This window comes from Elephas maximus, chromosome 13 (genome assembly GCF_024166365.1).
Source record: "Elephas maximus indicus isolate mEleMax1 chromosome 13, mEleMax1 primary haplotype, whole genome shotgun sequence".
NCBI classification, from domain to species: Eukaryota; Metazoa; Chordata; class Mammalia; order Proboscidea; family Elephantidae; genus Elephas; species Elephas maximus.
This window is the reverse complement of record NC_064831.1, coordinates 46,278,185-46,299,789: the sequence shown is the minus strand read 5'-3', so window position 1 is coordinate 46,299,789 and position 21,605 is coordinate 46,278,185. Positions and strand designations below refer to the sequence as shown.

Here is a 21,605-nt window from a genome sequence, read left to right as displayed (position 1 = left end):
AAAATTGTAGTCTTCCTGGCCTGGGGAACCAGAAGACTGAATCTGAGGAGAAACATGGCAGTGAGTGAGGGGGGATTCTAGAAGGGAAAGAGCTAGAGAGGATATCACCAAACTATGTCTGCTGATGTTGCTTACTGATCCTGAACCACATGTATGCATACCAGATTCAAAACAGCTCAGCAAAAGACAAAAGATCTGAACAGAGATCAGAGCTGCTGCCCAAGAAACAGGGTTTGTGGTTCTTGTCCAAACAGGAGGATTAATCACATGCTAAAGTAAAAGACAAAGCACTCACTGGAGTGAAATAAGTCAGACACAGGAGGACACGTATGATCCCACCTACATGAAATATTGGCAGACGCAGCATAGGGACAAAGCCTACTAGTGGTTACCAGTGGTGGGTGAGGGGAAGGGAGCTATAGCTGAAGGGGTGCCGAGTTTCTGTTTGAGGTGGTGAAGAACTTTTGGAAACAGATTGTGGTGATGGTAGCACAGTATGATGAATGTACTTAATGCCACTAAATTGTGCCCTTAAAAGTGGTTAAAATGGCAAGTGCTTTATATATATTTTTTACCACAATAAAAACAAACAAAAACCTACTCATGAGAGAAAAGTGGCAGAATCCAGTCTCCACAACTTCACATTTATGATATCAGGATATAACTCAAAATTACTTGAGCTATAAAATATGGAAAATGGAACACATGCTCAGTAGAGAACAGAAAATATTCTCATGTTAATCAAAAGATAGGAAACCTTGAATTAAATAGAAACAATAAAAACTGAAAATTCTAAAACTGAAAACTACAGTATTGGAAATTAAAATTATTGGATGGACTTAACAGTGGAGTGGAGATGAATAGGAAAGCTTATTGAACTTAAAGATAGATCAGTAGAAATTATTTCCCAATTGGAAAGTGAGAGAGAAAAAAGATTGGGAAAAAAAAAATGAACAGAACCTTGGAGACTCGTTAGATAATATCAGATGGACTTAACATGTACGTAATTGTAGTTCCAGAGGATGAAGAAAGAAAGAAATTGAGGAAAAACATTGTCTGAAGAAATAGTGGCCACATTTTCTGCAAATTTGATGAAATAAATAATAATATCAAAAAAACACCAAACAGTGTAAACACTAAGAAGAACACACTGTGGCATATAATAGTCAAACTGTTGAAAGCTGAGTATAATGAGGAAATCCTCACAGCAGAAAGAGAAGAAAATAACACATTACATACAACAGAAGTAAGATTCTAAGAACTGACTTCTCACTAGAAAATATGGAGGCTGGAAGAAAGTACAGCACTGTCTTTTGAGTGCTGAAAAAAATAACTATCAATGCAGAATTCTATATTCAGTGAAAATATCCTTCAAGAGTGACAGCAAAATAAATACATTTTCATATTAAAAAAACTGAAAGCATTTGTCACTGGCAGACATGCATTATAAGAAATGCTAAGGGAAGTTCTTCCAGCTGAAGACAGTTGATAACCCATTGCTAGTGAGTCAATTCTGACTCATAACAACCCTATAGGACAGAGTAGAACTGCCCCACAGGGTTTCCAAGGCTGTAATCTTTACTGAAGATTGCCACATCTTATTCCTGTGAAGCGGCTGGTGAATTTGAACTGCCAGCCTTTTGGTTAGCAGCTGAGTGCTTAACCACTGCACCACTAGGGCTTCTCAAGACAATTGATCAGGTGGAAACTTGGATCCTCAGAAAGGAATAGAGAGCTTCAAAATGGTAAATATCTGGGAATATACAAAATACTTTTTCATCATAACTTTTTAAACAAAACAGGCCTATTTAAATCACAACTTATAAAATTGTCTTGTAGGGTTTATATTGTATGTAGATGGAATACATGTAACAACTATAATTGAAAGGATGGTGTAGGTGTGGGTTATGGACCTATTTGGTAAAGTGGTATGATATTAAGTGTAAGTAGAATAAAAACTTAAGGAAGTATATTGTACATCTACATAAACCACTAAAAAATAATGCAGACAATTACAGATAAAAAACAATAGAAATTTTAAAATGAAAAGCCTAGGAAAGGAAGAACAAATAAAAAAAAAAGAAGGAAAAGTAGAAAACGAATAATAAATTGATAGACCTAAATCCAGTGATATTAATAATTACATCAAACATTAATGGCCTGAGGCAATTATGAGGTAGGAGTAAATGGATGCAGATAGATATGCCATGTGTTATGGGTTGAATTGTGCCCCCCTCCGTGAATACACAGGTTACAGTCTTATATAATGTAATCACATCTTGTCACCTTTGCCATATTCTATTGGCTAACATGCACAGGTCCTGCCCACACATAAGGAGGTGTAGACCAATGGAGCAGACCTAGACTCTGCCTGCCATGGTATTATTCCGCCTGCCACAATATGATGGACTGTAAAAGAATATGTCAGACAGTTACAAAATACACATGCTTTTCAAGTGTTCATGGTACGTTCACCAACACTGACCACGTGTGGGGCCTCAATAAATTAAAAAAAAAGAAAATTATATAGAGGATGTTCTCAGACAACAATAGAATTAAGTTAGACACCAAAACATTGAGATACCTAGGAAAAAACTCTAAAACATTTGAAAATTACAATCAGTTTTGAATAATCTATAGGTCATAGAAGAAATCACAAGAGAATTTAGAAATTTGTTGAACTGATAAAAAATGAAAATATAGCAATATCAAAATTTGTGGGATGCAGCTAAAGCAGTACTTAGAGGGATATATGTAGCTCTTGGATATGTATTTACATTTATATTTGAGGGTATGTTGTTAGTTTTAAAACCCTGGATGAGATTGTCTAGGGAATCGTAGAGAAAGCAGAGGCCAGGGGCAGTACTCTAGTGAATACCAATATTAACTTGTAGGTAGTAGAAGAGCAACCCAAGAAAGAAACTGAGAGAACAGTTAAAAGACTACAAGGAGAATTGAGAGAGTATCATGAAAACTAAATGAGATGAGTTTCAAATAGAAAACATTCAATAGCATCAAATATAATAGAGGATCAATAAAATAAGGACTTGGAAAGTGTTGATTGTTTTAGCAGGACTGATGATTTTTCAGGAGTATTTTCAGAAGAATGGTTCTGTAGGGAAGGGGCAGAGACCAGATGGCAGAGTTTTGAAGGGCAGTGGGAGTTGAGCTGGAGGGATGAAGAAAGGGAGGTGGTATTCTGTGGTGGTTAAGACCATGGGCTCTGGAGCCAGGCTGATGGAGTTTCAATCCTGGCTGTCTCGCTTACTAGCTGTGTGGTCTGCGATGAGTTGGCTTATCACTCTGTCCAAAATGAAGATAAGAATAGTGCCTATTTTATAGGTGCTTAAAGGGTCACTATGAGTTGGAATCGACTCAGAGATGTTGGGTGCTTATCAGGATTCCAAGAGTTAATGTATGTAAACTGCTTAGAACAGTGCCTGGCACAGAGTAATTGCTATGTAAGTGCTAGTTGTTATTGTTATTATTGTAGATTAACGCACCCTTGAAAAACTTGACTGTGAAGGGAAGGAAAGAGTTGGTTTTGCTTTTGTGAATGAAAGAGGGAGAATCAAGGGACGGTTTTAAAGAACACGTTTAATTACCTAGAGTAAAAACCTAGGTCAAAGGAGTGGTTGAAAGTATACAAGAGAAAAGTGAAAAGAGATGGCGCAAGATTTCAGAGACAGTAGGCAGGCGTGAGGAGGGACCCTTGAATCACCGAGGGGAGGGGCAAGGATGGGCTCTGATAAATACCAATTTATTGGAAGTGGTCTCATGGTTTTGATTTTTTTGTCAATTACAGTAAAAGTTCAGATTATGTGAGGAAATGGGAAGGAAATTGATGGGTGTGGAATAGGGGTGTATGAAGGAGGATGGTGAATACCTGGGATACCCAAGAGAAGTGGAAGGAATTTGACCATGGGCAAGTATCTAGAGTCTTTTGCTTTGCAAACCTAATTATCTTGATAGTAGAGGTTACATGGCACATAATGATTTATACTGAAAGCAGGTTGTCTTTATTTTATAAAAAAAAGTTTTCAGCCGTGAGATAACGTGAAACTAGGCTGTGTAGAACCAGTCTTGGGACTCATTGAATTAACTCAGAAGAAAGAACATAATAAAACCAAACAAAATTTCAAAAATCTAAAAAGGTTGGAAATCATTAGGCTTGTGATTAAAAGGTTTTATTTCTAGTTCTTTGTGTTATTTCACTAAAATATCTTTACTTTTTGGCAAGATGCAAAAATCGCAATAAATTCTGAAGTAGGAAATAACTTTAGAAATTGTTAACAAGGAAAATTCTGTTTCTCGTACTTTGGGTCATTTGGACTTGGGATAAGCAACAATTAAAACTTCTTTTTTAAATTTTAACAGTGATCCCTATGTGAGAGTGACGTTATATGACCCAATGAATGGAGTTTTTACAAGTGTGCAAACGAAAACCGTTAAAAAGGTTAGACTTACCAGTACTTAACATTTTTTAGTGTACTGTTTTAATTTAAATAATGAAATATAAAAAAATTAGTTATGTTTATTATCTTTTAGACTTTGAATCCGAAGTGGAATGAAGAAATATTATTCAGAGTAAGTATGCATTTTATTTCATTAAAACAATAAAAAAAATTTTTTTCTGAATATGTTAGAATAAGTTCTCACTTATTGCTAAATATATATTTGATAAGAATTTGCCTTAGTTGTTAAACAATTCAAAAAGAATTAAATTAAGTGTTCCTGTGATGACATGATCCTGAAACGATTTATCTTATTATGAGAAATATAAATGTAAGGTAATGAAGAGGTAAAAGATGATTGTAGAACTGGAATATTCTTATTCTAATAAATGAAACTGATTTAGAGACTGTGTAATAATCATATTCCAGTTTAGCAGATTTTGGTGTGTTTTCCTTTAAAGATGATGTGGTATGAACGTCTACCCAATCATTTATCAAATAGACTGGTCCAGGTAAGAGATGATGTTGGTGTTGTTGTTAGGTGCTGTGGAGTCGGTTCCGACTCATAGTGACCCTATATACAACAGAAAGAAACACTGCCCAGTCCTGTGCTATCCTCCCAGTTGTTGTTTTGCTTGAGCCCATTGTTGGCAGCCACTGTGTCAGTCCATCTCATTGAGGGCCTTCCTCTTTTTCGCTGACCCTCTGCTTTACCAAGCATGATGTCCTTCTCCAGTGACTGGTCCCTCCTGATAACATGTCCGAAGTATGAGATGATGAGGGGCTATCAATAAGTAGGCGCGTTTTTTCTTATGGATTCTTTACTCGCATTTTGATAGACACCTTTACCTCCCTCTCTGTATGTAAGAGCACACTCCACCCAGCAGTTATTTCAGACTCCTTGGAAGGGCCCTCAAACTGAAGGTCTCCCTGTTCCTATCTAATTCCAGAGTCCTTACTGAGGCCATCACCCTCTCAGCAGTGGTAGAGTTGGTTGTTTTTGTTAGCTGTTGTCACGTTGGCCCCCGACTCATGACGACCCCACCCACGACAGAACAAAACACTGCCCAGCCATCCTGGTGATCAGTTGCAGATTGGACCGTTGTGGTCCATGGAGTTTTCATTGACTGGGTTTCAGAAGTAGATTACCAGGCCTTTCTTCCTAGTCTGTGTTAGTCTAAAAGTTTCGCTGAAACCTGTTCAGCATCACAGCAACACGGAAGCCTCCACTGACAGACAGGTGGTGGCTGCCATGAGGTGTATTGGCCAGGAATCAAACCCAGGTTTCTCTCATGGAAGGTAAGAATTCTCCTTTTCCTCTCTGCAGGATTATTGCCGTCTGTATGTCCATCCTTAATCCCATTTTCCCCTTTAGTTTTTAACTCATTTCTCTGTCCACCTGAATAACCAACATTCTCAAAGGAGTTGTCTGCCCCTCATTTCCACTTCTCTATACTCGTTAAGCCCCCTAATGGAACTCACACCCCTGCCACACAAATGAAACCTCTTATTAAGGTCACCACTTGCCAAGTTCAGTCCCCATTTTCTTTGGAGAAGACATTTAAATGCAAACTTTTATTTTCACCCTGAGTTTGTAATTAGATGTCAAGTGGTCTGAGTTTCCTCCAACCTATGTGTCTTACTGAATGGCAGTAAGGCTTTGCATCGTGTATGCTTTTACATGTAAGTAGGAGATTCTTGGAAGATAAAAAAGGCTTTAAATCTTATCAGATTTGTTACTGAAGAATTTCAAGGAAGGGGATCTTTCTTTGAAACTGGGAACAACCTACACTGCTTACTTTTTTTTCCCTTTTTTTAATTGAGGTGAAAATTCACATAACATACAATTAATCATTTTTAAGGGTACAGTTCAGCCACCACCTTTCTCTAGTCTCAAAACGCCGGATCGCTCCAGAGGGACACCCCATACCCGTGAAGGAATCACTCCCCAGGTCCTCTCCCCTCATGGCCTGGCCACCACGAAGATGCTTTCTGTCTCTATGGGTTTGCCTGTTCTGGATATTTCATATGAAAGAAGTCATACAAAATGTGACCTTTTATCTCTGGCTTCTTTATTTAGCATAATGCTTTCAAGGTTCACCCAACTCATCGTATGTATTGGTACTTCATTCCTTATTATTTGGTTGTATGGCTTTACCACAATTAGTTTGTCCACTCATTCATTGATGGACATTTGGGTTGTTTTGGATATTGTGAATAATGCTGCTGAAAATATTAGTGTGCAAGTATCTGTTTGAATCCTTGCTTTCAGTTCTTTTGGGTAACTACCCAGGAGTGAAATAGCTGGGCCCATATGGTAATTCTGTGTTTAACATTTGAGTAACCACAAATCTGTTTTCCACAGTGGCTGCACCGTTTTACATCCCTACCAGCAATGTACAAGTATTCTAATTTCTCCAATTTTTTTTTTTTTTAATTTTAGCCATCCTGGTGGATCTGGAGTTACATCTCAATGTAGCTTTGATTTGCATTTTCTTAGTGACCGATGATGTTGAACATCTTTCCATGTGCTTGCTGGCCATTTGTCTATCTTTGGAGAAATGTTCATCAAGTTCCTTGCTCATTTTTTAAATTGGGTTGGTTGTCTTTTGGTTATTGAGTTGTAAGAGTTCTTTAAATATTTTGGATATTAAGTCTTTATCAGATATATTATTTCCAAATATTTTCTCTGATTTCGTATTTGTCTTTTTGCATTCTTGATAATGCCTGTTACACAAAAATTAGTAATTTTTCTGCAGTCCAGCTTGTCTACTTCTTATTGTGTTTCTGGTGCTTTTGGTGTCAAATCTAAGAAACCATCACTAATTTCAAGGTGACGAAGATTTACTCCTGAGCTTTATGGTTTTAGCTCTCATTTTTTAAGTTATTGATATGTTTGAGTTAATTTTTCTACATGGAGTGAGGAGAGGTCCAACTTCATTCTCTTGTATGTGGAGATCCAGTTTTCCCAGCACTCTTTGTTGAAGAAACTGTTCTTTCTCCATTCGGTGGCCTTGGCATACCTATCAAAAATCAATCCATGGCCATATTTGGGTTTATTTCTGGATGCTCGATTATATTTCATTGGTGTATATGCCCACCTATAGGGTCGCTATCAGTCGGAATCGACTCCATGGCAGCCTGTCCTTAGGCTAGGACCACGCTCTTATGATGACTGTGGTTTATAGTAAGTTTTGAAATTGGAAAGTGTAAGTCCTCCAGCTTTGTTCTTCTTTATATATATATATATATATATATATATATATATAGGACTATTTGCAACCCCTTGTATTTCTTCACAAAAGGCCATTGAGGTTTTGATAAGGATTGTATTAAACCACTTTTGGGAATACTGTCATTGTAACAATTTTAAGTTTCTCAATCCATGAACATAGAATGTCTTTCCATTTAATTAGGTCCTTTTTAGTTTTTTCAGTAGTGTTTTGTAGCTTTCAATGTACAAGTCCTTCACCTCCTTGATTACATTTATTCCTAGGTATTTTATTATTTTTTGATACTATTGTAAATAGCTTTGTTTTCTTAAATTTCCTTTTCAGATTATTTATTATTAGTATATAGAAACACAGTGGATCTTTGTGTGTTGATCTTGTAGCCTGCAACTTTGCAGAATTTATTAGCACTAGTGATTTTTTTGTGATTTCCTTAGAATTTTTTACATGCAGAATCATGTCATTTGCAAATAGAGATATACTTCTTTCTTTTCAATTTGGATGGGTTTTGCTTATTTTCTTGCCTGATTGCTCCAGCTAGGACTTCCAGTAGAATGTTTAATAGCAATGGCAAAAGTGGGCATACTTAAAGGAAAGACAATACACAATATAGGTGAAGTCAGCGCAACTTCCAGATGCTCCTTGGAAACCCTATGGGGCAGTTCTACTCTGTCCTGTAGGGTCACTATGAGTCAGGATCGACTCAACAGCAGTGGGTTTGGTTTGGGTATACAGCCCTACAACAACAGTAAAAACAAATAATAACTTACAAGCAGATACATAGGCAGGTACATATGCTGAATAGGGGAAGGAGGGCGTATAGGAGTATACCCATGTACGTATATAGGTTAGGCTATGCATATTTTTACATATATATTTGTATGTACAGCATGTATATTCATATATATAATAGAGCACAAAGAGGGCACAGAGGGGGCATAGAGGCTTCCTAGACACATCCAGATACCTTGAGGGACCAAGTTACTGGGGCTTAGGGCTGGAAACCATAGTCTCAGGGGACATCTATGTCAATTGGTATAACAGTTCATAAAGAAAAGGTTCTACATCCTTCTTTGGTGAGTCATGTCTGGGGTTTTAAAGGCTTGCAAGTGGCCATCTAAGGTACATCTATTAGTCCCATCCCGTCTGGAGCAAAAGAGAATGAAGAAAACCAAAGACACAAGGAAAATATTAGTCCAGAGGACTAATGGACCACATGAACCACAGCCTCCACCAGCCTAAGCCCAGAACTAGATGGCTCCCAGCTACCACCACCAACAGCTCTGACAGGGATCACAATAGAGGGTACCAAAGAGAGCGGAACAAAAATGCAGAACAAAATTCAAATTCACAGAAAAGACCAGACTTACTGGTCTGACAGGGACTGGAGGAACCTCCAAGACTGTACCCCCTGGACACCCTTCTGACTCAGAACTGAATTCACTCCCAAATTCCACCTTTCAGCCAAAGATTGGACAGGCCTATAAAACAAATAATAACACATGTGAGGAACATGCTTCTTAGATCAGTCAAGTATACGAGACCAAATGGGTGACACCTGCCCAAAAGCAAAGTTGCAAAGTCAGGAAGGGACGAGAAAACTGGACAAATAGAAATTGGAAACCCAGGGTGAAAAGGGGGAGAGTGCTAGCACGTTGTGGGGATTGCAACCAATGTCACAAAGCAATTTGTATATACATTTTTGAACGAGAAACTAATTTGCCCTGTACGCTTTCACCTAAAGCGCGCGCGTGTGTGCGCGCACGCACACACACACACACACACACACACACACAGAGTAAGTGGCATACTTATCTTCTTCCTGATCTTAGGAAGAAATCTTTCATTCTTTCACCATCGAGTATGATGTTCGCTATGGGTTTTTCATAAATGTCCTTTATTATGTTAGGGAAGTTCCCTTCTATTCCTAGTTTGCTGAGTGTTTTTATCATGAATTTTGTCAAATGCTTTGTCTTTGTTCATTGTATTCCTGGGGTAAATCCTACTTTGTCATGGGTCACATTTTTTAATCTCATTTTACACATGCTCTTGGCAGGATTTGACATAGCTGGCTATTGGTAAACACTTGCTTCTCTGGAGGCTTCTGTCTTACCACTCTTGATTTCAGTCAGGAAAACAGAAGCCACTCTAGTGTATTCCATGTTCGAAGGGCTTTTTTTGTTTTTGTTTTGTTTTAATAAAGTGAACTGGAAGTTTATGTAGTCATAGTAAGGGAAGCTATTGCTAAAGCTCAGGTCAAGGAGGCTGTTACTGAAGGTCCTGCCAACGGCATCTACCAGGGTTTTTCTTGTTCAGAGAAGGATCTCCCCACTCTCTCTGCTATGGCATAAAAAACAGCATTCTAAATCATTTTGGAAAGTTTAGATTATTGAGGAAATGGTTTTGGGTTGATTGGATGGTCACATGGAGGAAAGTGAAGCTAAATCTGTCTTCTTTTTCCAGAATAAACTCCATATTTGATAACATCTGGTTTTGATTGCTTCTTTGGCACAAGTATTGCTTAGGAGAGTTTTTAAATTCCCAAGTGGTTGGGTTTTTTACTTATTTATACTTTTATTATTATTTTACTTATTTTATTGCCTTTTTCTCAGATATGTGTTTTCAGTGTGTTGAAGCTTCCTTTATGTCTTTGTTCCCTTTCCTAACTGCATTGGCTTACGCACGTCAAATAACAGTTAATGGTAGTAGTGATGGATGTATCCTTGTCTCATTCCTAATTTTAGTGGGAATGCATCTAACATTTCTCCATTAAGCATGAATTAAAAAAAAAAAATAGCTTTTATTGTTTTTCTTATTAAAAATGTTTTCAGCTATTGCTATTTTTTCAGGTGTTAAAAAGTAATATTGACACTTCCAGTTTCAGCCATGATGGAGTAACAGGGTGTTGGCCTTAACCTGATGCTGTAAACAACTATAAAGCTGGAACAAAATATATGAACCAACTGTTTTAGGCACAGGCCTGACAGAGGGAAAAACACAAGGCGAGCTCCACATCCATGTTCTTTGAGATTCAGGACAGTGGAGCCCAAAGTGACAACAGGAATTTTTTTGGTAAGGTGTAGAGATCAGAAATCAGGACAACTGAGGTGGCTGGAATTTATGAGGCACGTTACTAGGGAGGAAGGAGCTGCATAGAGAAGGAGCCCCGGAAATCTTCATTAGTGCCCCCTTGAGTCTTTGGCTGAATACTAAGCTATGTGTGTGCAGGACAGGATCCCAAAATGCCTGGCTGAGAATAACTACCAGTAGGCTGTGAGCTGAATGGAAATTCTGGAGGTTTCACAGTGCTGGCGGACTTTAGAGTTCCAACCACCCAGAGCACAGAGACCTCACCAGACACTCAGTGCATTCAACCGGGGACACAGAAAGGCTACATCTTAGGGGGAGGACTACTTTAGCCATAAAGTAAAGGCCACTCTAGAAACCTATTACACATCCGTCAGTTTGTCATACCGTGGTGGCGTGTATGTTGCTGTGATGCTGAAAACCGTGCTGCCGATATTTCAAATACCAACAGGGCCACCCATGGTGGTTAGGTTTCAGCAGAACTTCCAATCTAATATGGACTAGGAGGAAATCCTGGCATTCTACTTCCAAAACTTAGCCAATGAATACCCTATGAATCACAACAGAATATTGTTCAATATAGTGCTGGAAGGTGAGCCCCCTAGTTTGGAAAGCACTCAGAATATACAGTGGCTGTAACAGTGAACTCAAGCATACCAGTAATTGTGAAGATGGCGTAGGACCAGGCAATGTTTTGTTCTGTTCTACGTGAGACACCATGAGTCTGAGCCAACTCTATGGCACCTAACAATTAACACTCTAGATCCATCCTACTAAAGCCTAAAACCAAGCCTCCACAGGAGCAAAGGGTGTCATCGGTAAACTAATGGCCTACTAGAAAAAAACTCAGCACTCTTTAAAAGAAGACAGCATAAGTCAGACCTTCTACAGTGTACCATCTACACTGTCCATCATACAATGAAAAATTTAAAAAGATGTGAAGAAACAGAAAATATAACCAAACAACCAGGGGAACAAACAGTCAATATAAATAGATCAAGAGATGACCCAGATAGTCTGATTATTCATATACTGAAGGATTTGAAGGAAAAGTTAGGCATAATGAGTGAACAGCTGGGGAGTCATCAAAAAAGAAATAAACATGATAAAGAAAAGAATCAGGCACTTCCTTTGCTGGTCCAGAAGACGAAAATTATGCAACATGTTTTTAAATAACCAATAGATCAAAAAAAGAAAGTAGAAAATAAATATATTTTTAATTTAGAAAATATTTTAACATCAATAATTAAAAAATAGCATATAAAAATGTGAGATGATGCTAATTCAGTGCTTTGCTTAGAGACAAATTTATACTTTTTAAATACTTATATGGAAAAGAAAGATTTAAAGTAAGTGATCTAAGCTTTCATCTTAAGAAGCTAAAAAGAAGAGAAAATTAGCATAAAATAAATGTCTTTGTTAGGTGCCCTACATACAAGAGAACGAAACACTGCCCAGTCCTGCACCGTCCTCACATTTGGTGCCATGTTTAAGCCCATTGTTGCAGCTACTGTGTCAGTCCCTCTCTTTGAGCATCTTCCTCTTTTTCGCTGACCCTCTAATTTACGAAGTATGATGCTCTTCTCCAGGGACTGGTCATTCTTGATATCATATCCAAAGTACATAAGACAAAGTCTTGCCATCCTTCCTTCTAAGGAGCATTTTGGCTGTACTTCTTCCAGGACAGATTTGTTCTTCTGGCAGGCAGTCCATGGTATATTTAATATTCTTCGATAACACCATAAAGGCATCAATTCTTCTTCAGTCTTCCTTATTCATTGTCTAGCTTTCACATGCATATGAGGCGATTGAAAATACCATGGCTTGGGTCAGGCGCACCTTAATCCTCAAAGTGACACCCTTGCCTTTTAACACTTTAAGGAAGTCTGTTGCAGATTTGCCCAATGCAATACCTCATTTGACTTCTTGACTACTGCTGCTTCTGTGGGCATTGATTGCGGATTCAAGTAAAATGAACTCCTTGACAACTTCAATATTTTCTCTGTTTATCATGATGTTACTTATTGGTCCAGTTGTGAGGATTTTTGTTTTCTTTATGTTGAGGGGTAATCTATACCAAAGATTGTAGTCTTTGATCTTCATCAGTAAGTGCTTTAAGTCATCTTCGCTTTCAACAAGCAAGGTTGTGTCATTTGCATATCGGAGGTTATTGAGCCGTCGACAAATCCTGATGCTGTGTTCTTTTTCATATAGTCCATCTTCTCAGATTATTTCGTCAGTGTGCAGATTGAATAAGTATGGTGAAAGGATATAGCCCTGACACACACCTTTCTTGATTTTAAACCACACAGTATCCCCTTGTTCTGTTTGAACAACTGCCACTTGGTCTATGTACAGGTTCCACATGAGCAAAATAAAGTGTTATAGAATTTTTTTCTTTACTTTTTGCCCATTTTCTGGTTCAGATATTTTCACTCTTATTTCCGTTCTTGTATTTAGTATTTTAAGAGTGAAAATATCTGAACTAGAATATGGACAAAAAATAGAGAAAAAAAAAATGAAACCAAAGGGTGATTCTTGAAGAGATTAATAAAATTGATATCCTGTCCCAGTTGCTGTCAAGTTGGTTCTGACTCATGGCAACCTCATGGTGTCAGAGAAGAACTGTGCTCCATAGGGTTTTCAGTGGCTGATGTTTTGGAAGTAGATAGCTAGCCCAAGTAAGACAGACAGACAGATTCAGAGAGAGAACTCCAAAAGCCAATATTAGGAATGAAAGGGATTAGGGGGTCTTTACACAGACAAAAAAAAAAAAAAAAAAGGGAATATCATGGGCAACTTTATGCCAACAATTTTAACAATCTAGGTAAAATGTACAGATTCTTTAAAAGCAAAAACATAGCAAAACCAATATGAGCAGAAATAGAAAATATAGATATTTGTTAGAGGAATGAAAATTGTCATTAAATACCTTACCAGAAAAAAGCTCCAGACCCAGATGGCTTCATTGGTCAATTCTGTCAAATGTTTAAAGAAAAAAATAATACTTACCTTACACAGAGTCTTTCATAAAATAAAAGGAAATGTTCCTAATTTGTTTTATGAGGCCAATATAACCTTAATATCAAAACTGGACAAGACGTTACAGGAAAATAAGTTTATAGACCAGTATCCCTTGTGAACATAGAAACAAAAAAATATTTTAATAATTAGTAAAGTTAACCCACATGTATAAAAACAATAATACAGCATGACCAGGTAAGATTTAACCCAGAAATACAAAGTTAGTTTACATTTGTTAAATCAGTCAGTGTAATTCACCACATTACAGAATAAAAGAGAAAATTATATGATCGTCTATAAAAAAGCATTTTAAAAAATTCAGTACCTTTTTATGACAAAAACTGTTAGCAAACTAAGAATAGAAAGGAAGTTTATCACCTGATAAAGGGTATCTTTGAAAAACCTAACACTAACATTATACTTACTGGGAAAGACTGAACAGTTTCCCCCTAAAATCAGGAACAAGGCAAGGATATCCACTCTCACCAGTGTTCTTCATCAATGGGCTGGAAATGCTAGGTATGTCAAAAAGGTTAAAATAAAATGAAATAAAAGAAAAAGATTAGAAAGGAAGAAAAGTCACTCTTTTTATTCACATATGACAGAATTGTGTGTATAGGCAATTCTAAGGAATTTATGAGAAAAGCTATTGAAACTGATAACTGAATTTAGCAAGGTTACAGAATACAAAGTAAATATATTTAAAAAATTTATGTTTCTATATACCATATCAAGGATAACTAGATAAATTTGTGGAGGCCAGTGCTAATTCATCGCAGCTAGGCAAGGAACTGAAAACACTTCGTGATTTAGTATCGTCTGTACAAAGGACATTATTATGCGTGGTCCAGTGTTTTCCTCTTTGTCATGTATATCATCATTTATACATAGCACAAAATGTTTTCAATAGAATGTATTTACCATAAAAATGTCTGCCAAAATAATATATTACAGTAATAACTTGGTTAGTGGGCATTTAGCCAAATGGAAGTTGTAGTTCCAAGTTGAAGGGCGCCTTTATATCATTGAAAAAACATGAAGTACAAAGGAAGTTAAAGTGGGGAAACGTTACTGGGAAGTTAACAAAATTGAAGCACTAAATTGAAGTTAGTGCTTAGGAGCAAATTATAGTAAAAAGTTGCTCAGAGAAGACCAAGGGAGGCAGCTATGGGGAGAAAAGAGTCCAGGAGATTAGGTGCCACACTCTGCACTTTCAGCATCTGAAAAAGACAACACCACACCATTCCCTATATCCCCACGATGCTCCATTTGTGCCTTGTGCTCATACTTCTCATGTTATATCTCAAAGTATGTGCATGTGTATATTTGTATTATGATATATATAGAAGCAGTGTACCTTGTACATAGTAGATACTTCTGTATAGGGAAATAAAAATCAGCCGAAGTTTCATCTCCATAAAATCACCACTGATTGTGTCATCTTCCAGTATTTTTCCCTGTGTTCATTTATCCATATATTAGTACTCCACCAACTTCCGTAATAATTTTGGTGTCATGTATTTTGTTTGCCAGGCACTTTACTTGTTAATGAAATGGCACTGTTCCCCACGCTCAGTGAAGCTTACTGTCTGGTGTAGATGACTGAGAACAAGTTATTCAAAATAACTACAAGTGGGCTGAGCCTTATCAAAGGGGAAGCATAGAGTGCTGGGGAGTGACTCTCAGGAGGGGCTCGCTTAGTCTAGGGGTTTTAGGGGAGGCTCTCTGAGGAAGTTATTGTTTAGAATGCTTCTAGCTTCAAGTAATAGATTTGAAGTAATAACTAAGATTGGCTTCAACAGTGCACATCCGTTACCTCTAATCACAAGACTCTGAAACTTGCTCACGAATGTCGAGTAGCTAAAGCAAAAGGAAGAAATGATGAAGAGAAATGAACAGAAGATTTCAAAGGGCAGCTCGAGAAGACAGAGTAAAGTATTATAATGACACATGCAAAGACCTGGAGTTAGAAAACTGAATGGGGAAAACATGCTTGGCGTTTCTTAAGCTGAAAGAACTGAAGAAAAAATTCAAGCCTTGAATTGCAATTTTGTAGAATTCTATGGAGAAAATACTGAATGATGCAGGAAGCATCAAAAGAAAATGGAGGCCACAACCAATGACTGCCCTGACAGGGAGCACAACAGAGAACCCCTAGGGAGCAGGAGAACAGTGGGATGCAGACCCCAAATTCTCATAAAAAGATGAGACTTAATAGTCTGACTGAGACTAGAAGCATCCCGGCGGTCATGGTCCCCAAACCTTCTGTTGGCCCAGGACAGGAACCATTCCCGAAGACTACTCATCAGACATGGAAGGGACTGGACAATGGGTTGGAGAGAGATGCTGATGAAGCTACTTGTATCAGGTGGACACTTGAGACTGTGTTGGCATCTCCTGTCTGGAGGGGAGACAGGAGGGTAGAGAGGGTTAGAAACTGGCAAAATCGTCACGAAAGGAGAGACTGGAAGGAGGGAGTGGGCTGACTCATTAGGGGGAGAGTAAGTGGGAGTATGGAGTAAGGTGTATATAAGCTTATATGTGACAGACTGACTTGATTTGTAAACTTTCACTTAAAGCACAATAAAAGTTATTTAAAAAAAAAAAAAAGCTTCAGTCACAGCCTAAAAAAAAAAAAAGAAGAAGATGGAAAGAATACACAGAGTCACTGTACCAAAAAGAATTGGTCGACGTTCATCCATTTCAGGAGGTAGCGTATGCTCAAGAACCAATGGTATCAAAGGGAGAGGTCCAAGCTGTGCTGAAGGCACTGGTAAAAACATGGCTCCAGGAATTGACAGAATACCAATTGAGATATTTCAACGAACAGATGCAGTGCTGGAGGTACTCACTTGCCTATGCTGGGAAACTTGGAAGGCAGCTACCTGGCCAACTGACTGAAAGAGATCTGTATTTGTGCCCATTCCAAAGAAAGGTGATCCAACAGAATGTGGAAATTATTGAACAATATCATTAATATCACACAAAAGTAAAATTTTGTTGAAGATCATTCAAAAGTGGCTGCAGCAGTATATCAACAGGGAACTGCTAGAAATTCAGGCTAGATTCAGAAGAGGACATGGAACCAGGGATATCATTGCTGATGTCAGATTGATCTTGACTGAAAGCAGAGAATACCAGAAAGATGTTTACCTGTGTTTTATTGACTATGCAAAGGCTTTCGACTGTGTGGATCATAACAAATTATGGATAACATTGTGAAGAATGGGAATTCCAGAACACTTAATTGTGCTCATGAGGAACCTTTACATAGATCAAGAGGCAGTTGTTCGGACAGAACAAGGGGATACTGATTGGTTTAAAGTCAGGAAAGGTGTGCATCAAGGTTGTATCTGTTCACCATACTTATTCAATCTGTATGCTGAGCAAGTAATCCAAGAAGCTGGACTATATGAAGAAGGATTGGAGGAAGACTCATCAACAACCTGTGATAGGCAGATGATATAACCTTGCTTGTCAAAAGTGAAGATGACTTGAAGTATATACTGATGGAGATCAAAGACTACAGCCTTCAGTACGGATTGAATCTCAACATAAAGAAAACAAAAATCCTCACAACTGGACCAATAAGCAACATGATGATAAACGGAGAAAAGACTGAAGTTGTCAAAGATTTCATTTTACTTGTGTCCACAATCAACGCTCACGGAAGCTGCAGTCAGGGAATCAAATGATATATTGCGTTGGGCAAATCTGCTGCAAAAGACCTCTTTCAAGTGTTAAAAAGCAAGGGTGACACTTTGAGGACTAAGGTGCACCTGACCCAAGCCATGGTATGTTTGATCACATCATATGCATGCAAAAGCTGGACAGTGAATAAGGAAGACTGAAGAAGAATTGATGCCGTTGAAATACGGTGTTGGTGAAGAATATTGACTATACCATGGACTACCAGAAGAACAAAGAAGTCTGTTTTGGAAGAAGTATAGCCAGTATGCTCCTTTGAAATCAGGATGGCAAGACTTGGTCTTGCATACTTCAGACATGTTATCAGGAGGGACCAGTCCCTGGGGAAGGACATGCTTAATAAAGTAGAGGGTCATTGAAAAAAAGGAAGACCTTCGATGAGATGGATTGACACAGTAGCTGTAATGATGGGCTCAAAGATAGCAATGATTGTGAGGATGGTGCAGGATGGGGCAGTGTTTTGTTCTGTTGTACATAGGGTTGCTTTTAGTTGGAACTGATTGGATGGCACCTAACAATAACAAAAACAACAACATTCATGAGAAGTAAAGAGGAAGGTTGGTTACTGCAGCAGCTAAACAAAGCCATGTCTGACCAGCTTCTCTGGGAATCCTTTGGCTTTCTCTCTATGGTCACAAGACGCAGCACTTCCAAACACCATCTTCACGTGATGATGTCCAGAGGCAGGAAAGGGGGAGCCTTTCTCCATGTATCTGTTTTGAAAAGTGAAGAACCCTTTTCTAAAAGCATCCACCTCCCCGCCTGCCCAACCAGGAGACTGAGTTGTATCAGTGTATATTTCTAACCCAGCCACTGGTAAGGAGAATGGAATTAATGTGTGGGTTAAAGGAATCAGGATTCTGTCCCTGGGGCAGAGGCGGTGCCATCAATCCCTGATGACATTGTCATCCAATATGTGAATAAAATCAGAATCCTTTTAGCTAGGAAGAAGAGGGGGCCAGCTACCCCACTGAAAGAGCATTAAGTAAGTTATGGTATATCCATACAGTGAAGTTCTAGTCAGTTGTTTAAAAAGAGGTGGATCTGTAGGTATTATTAAGAGAATTTCACAGTGTGTTAAATGAGGAAACAAAGGTGCAGAACATTGTGTAAAAACTGAAACAAAAAATGATCTCTCATATGCTGGTATTTGCAGAAAATACTTCTGGAAGGATCTCAGAAATAGTTCGTGGTTTTGCTCTGCGGGAGGGACAAGAGTGAGAGAAATATTTATAATTCACTATATTTCCTTTTAAGGAGTTCTGGTGGCACAGTGGTTACAGTGCTCGGCTGCTAACTGAAAGATCAGCGGTTCAAACCTACCAGCCACTTTGCAGGAGAAAGATGGGGCAGTTTGCTTCCATAAAGATGGCAGCCTTGGAAATCCTCATAGCAGTTCCACTCTGTAGTGTAGGTTTGCTATGAGTAGGAATTGACTCAACGGGAACAGGCTTTGGCTTATAGATCCATTTGTACTGTTTGGGTTTTCCCCCATGACCACGTATGTGCGATTTATTTTTCTATTTGTTCATCAGAAATAACTGTGTCTAGAGAAACAAAGTAGAAAAACATAACGTAAATAAAAATGCTGTGATACTTTCTATTTAAATAATGCTTTATGCATGTAAAAATACTTTCTTGTCTAATTCTTCTTGCGACATGTGCCCACACAAAAACTTTTACACAAATGTTCTTATTACCATTTTCCCTAATAGCCAAAAAGTGGAAACACCCCACATGTCTGTCAGCTGATGAATGGATAAATAAAATGTGGTGTATTCATGCAGTGGAATACTATTTGGCAATAAAAAGAAACGAAATACTTACATGCTACTACATAGGTGAACCTTGAAAACATTGTGCTAAGCGAAAGAAGTGAGATGCAAAAGGCCATATATTATATAAACCCATTTATGTGAAATGCCTGGAAGGGGCATGTCTGTGGAGACTGGAAGTAGAGTTGTGGTTGCCTAGGGCTAGGAGGTCCGTGTGAAATGAGAAATGCCTGCTAAACGTACAGGGTTTCTTTTTGGAGTGATGAAAATGTTCTAAAATCGATTGTGGTGATGGATTCACAACCCTATGAATATACTAATAAAAACCCCTGAATTGTCACTTTAAATAGGAGAATCGTATAATATGTGAATTATGTCTTAATAAAGCTGTTTTTTAAAATGTACCTACTCTTCTTAGTTCAAGTAGATTCTCGAGACTAAATGGGCAGCTCCTGTCCGGAGGTGAGATGAGAAGGCAGAAAGGGACAGAAGCTGGTTGGATGGACACAGGAAATCCAGGGTGGAAAGGGGGAGTGTGCCGTCACATTATAGGGAGAGCAATTAGGGTCACATAACAATGTGTGTAAAAATTTTTGTATGAGAAACTAACTTGAGCTGTGAACTTTCACCTAAAGCAGAATAAAAAAATAAAATGTACCTACATTTTTTTTTTCTAGAACCACCAGCAAAACTTTGAGGAGCATTACAGTTTCTTTGTAAACACAGTAGGATATAACTGACACTTACTAATACCTCTCTTCTTCTTCTAAAAATTGTTGACTCCTCTGGCAAGTTTTTTTCTCTCCTTTTTTGCATGTATAGCCTCATCTGTTTATCTTTTTTCCAAAAGCCTGTCACAGACAGTTTTATTTTTGTTTCTCCTGCTTTCATCTTTCCTTTAAATATGACCCTGCAAACTCTGTTTTTTGTTACCGTAGCTACTCCTATTTTAATAATTAAAAAAAGAAAACCTCATGAAAGAATTCACACAAAATTTAAAGATAAGGTGGTTTTAAAGGCTTCTAATATATATATATATATCTTTTAATGTAAAGAAGCAGACTGATACCCATCGCTCCCCTTCTGATTTCTGCTTCCCAGAGGGAATAGGTTTGTCAACTGTTTCTCTTTGTTATTTTGGTCATTATTCCTGTCTTGCTGAATAGCTTATATATCCATGTCTCAAACTGACTTCTGTCTAAGATAGATGAGTAAATAGCCAACAAATGTTTGACAGTAGTTTGGCTCTACATAGAATTCTAGGTATTGCTTGATCATCTTTTATCATCGTGTTGCTTGTTCCTTTGGGAGTGTCTTAGTCATACAGTGCTGCTATAACAGAAATAGCACAAGTGGATGACTTTAACAAACAGAAAGTTATTCTCTCACAGTTTAGGAGGCTAGAAGCTGGAATTCTGGGCACCAGGTCCCCAGGAAGACTTTCTTTCTCCCTTGATTCTAGGGGAAGTTCCTTGTCATCAATCTTTCCCTGGTCTAGGATTTGGCCCGCAACTACATTTGCCCTGTAAGATGAAGATTTCCCAACTCCTGTTTTAGGGCATTGGGGCTTATTCTGTCACTGAATCTGGTCAGAAGAACCTCTTTTATTTTCTCATATTTTTTTTCAACTTCTTTTTGTTCTACATTTTGAGAGATTTCTGCAAATGGATCTTAAATTGCTTTTATTTTTAAGTCATTTTTACTTCCAAGACCCCTTCTGTGTTCTCCGACTGTTTCCTTCTTATAACATCCTAGTTTTGTTTTATGGATGCAAGGCTTACAAAATATTTCTAAGGATACTACTTAACAGTTTTTAGAAGTGTTTTGTTTCCTAAATTATCTCTTTTTCCTTTGGGGGCAGTTTTTCTGTTTGTGTGTCTGTGACTTCTGGTTGTCAAACAGTGATACAGTAGAAAAATCATCTGTTGCTTCTACACATAGAATGCGTAAAGATACAAAAATTACATGTTATATTTTTAGTTACCATTTATATTTTATATATTAAACCCGATGCTTGCATTTTTGTTAAATCTCTACCTGAAATCAGACACAAAGAGAAAATCTTTGATGATGTGTGTGTGTGCGCATACCATCCAGGTGTTGAGATGGTGTGTGAAATGTTTTCTCTTAGGGCTCGTTGCCTCCTGTGTTTCAACAGTCTTTGTGTTTTGTTTTGTTTTTTAAATAGTTTTCAGCTTTGTCCACCTGCTTCATCACTCCCATCCCTGCTTCATCTGCTTACTAGGGAGTTGTTGAAATCACTTCCCTGCTGATGGCACTCTCATAGTTACCTTGATGGTGATGGTTTTATACCTTTACAAACTCCG

General features: G+C 38.0%; 1 protein-coding gene across 2 annotated transcripts in view; it reads left to right on the top strand.

Annotated features, from left to right (window-relative positions):
* The window catches only part of NEDD4 (NEDD4 E3 ubiquitin protein ligase), a 124,088-nt gene that overhangs the window by 13,141 nt on the left and 89,342 nt on the right, over positions 1 to 21,605 (top strand). For both annotated transcript variants that reach the window (XM_049905257.1, XM_049905256.1), the window contains exons 3-4: positions 4,378 to 4,456; positions 4,549 to 4,587. In XM_049905257.1, the coding sequence (XP_049761214.1) occupies positions 4,412 to 4,456; positions 4,549 to 4,587 (84 nt within the window). In that variant the 5' untranslated portion in view covers positions 4,378 to 4,411. The remainder of the gene's footprint in view (positions 1 to 4,377; positions 4,457 to 4,548; positions 4,588 to 21,605) is intronic.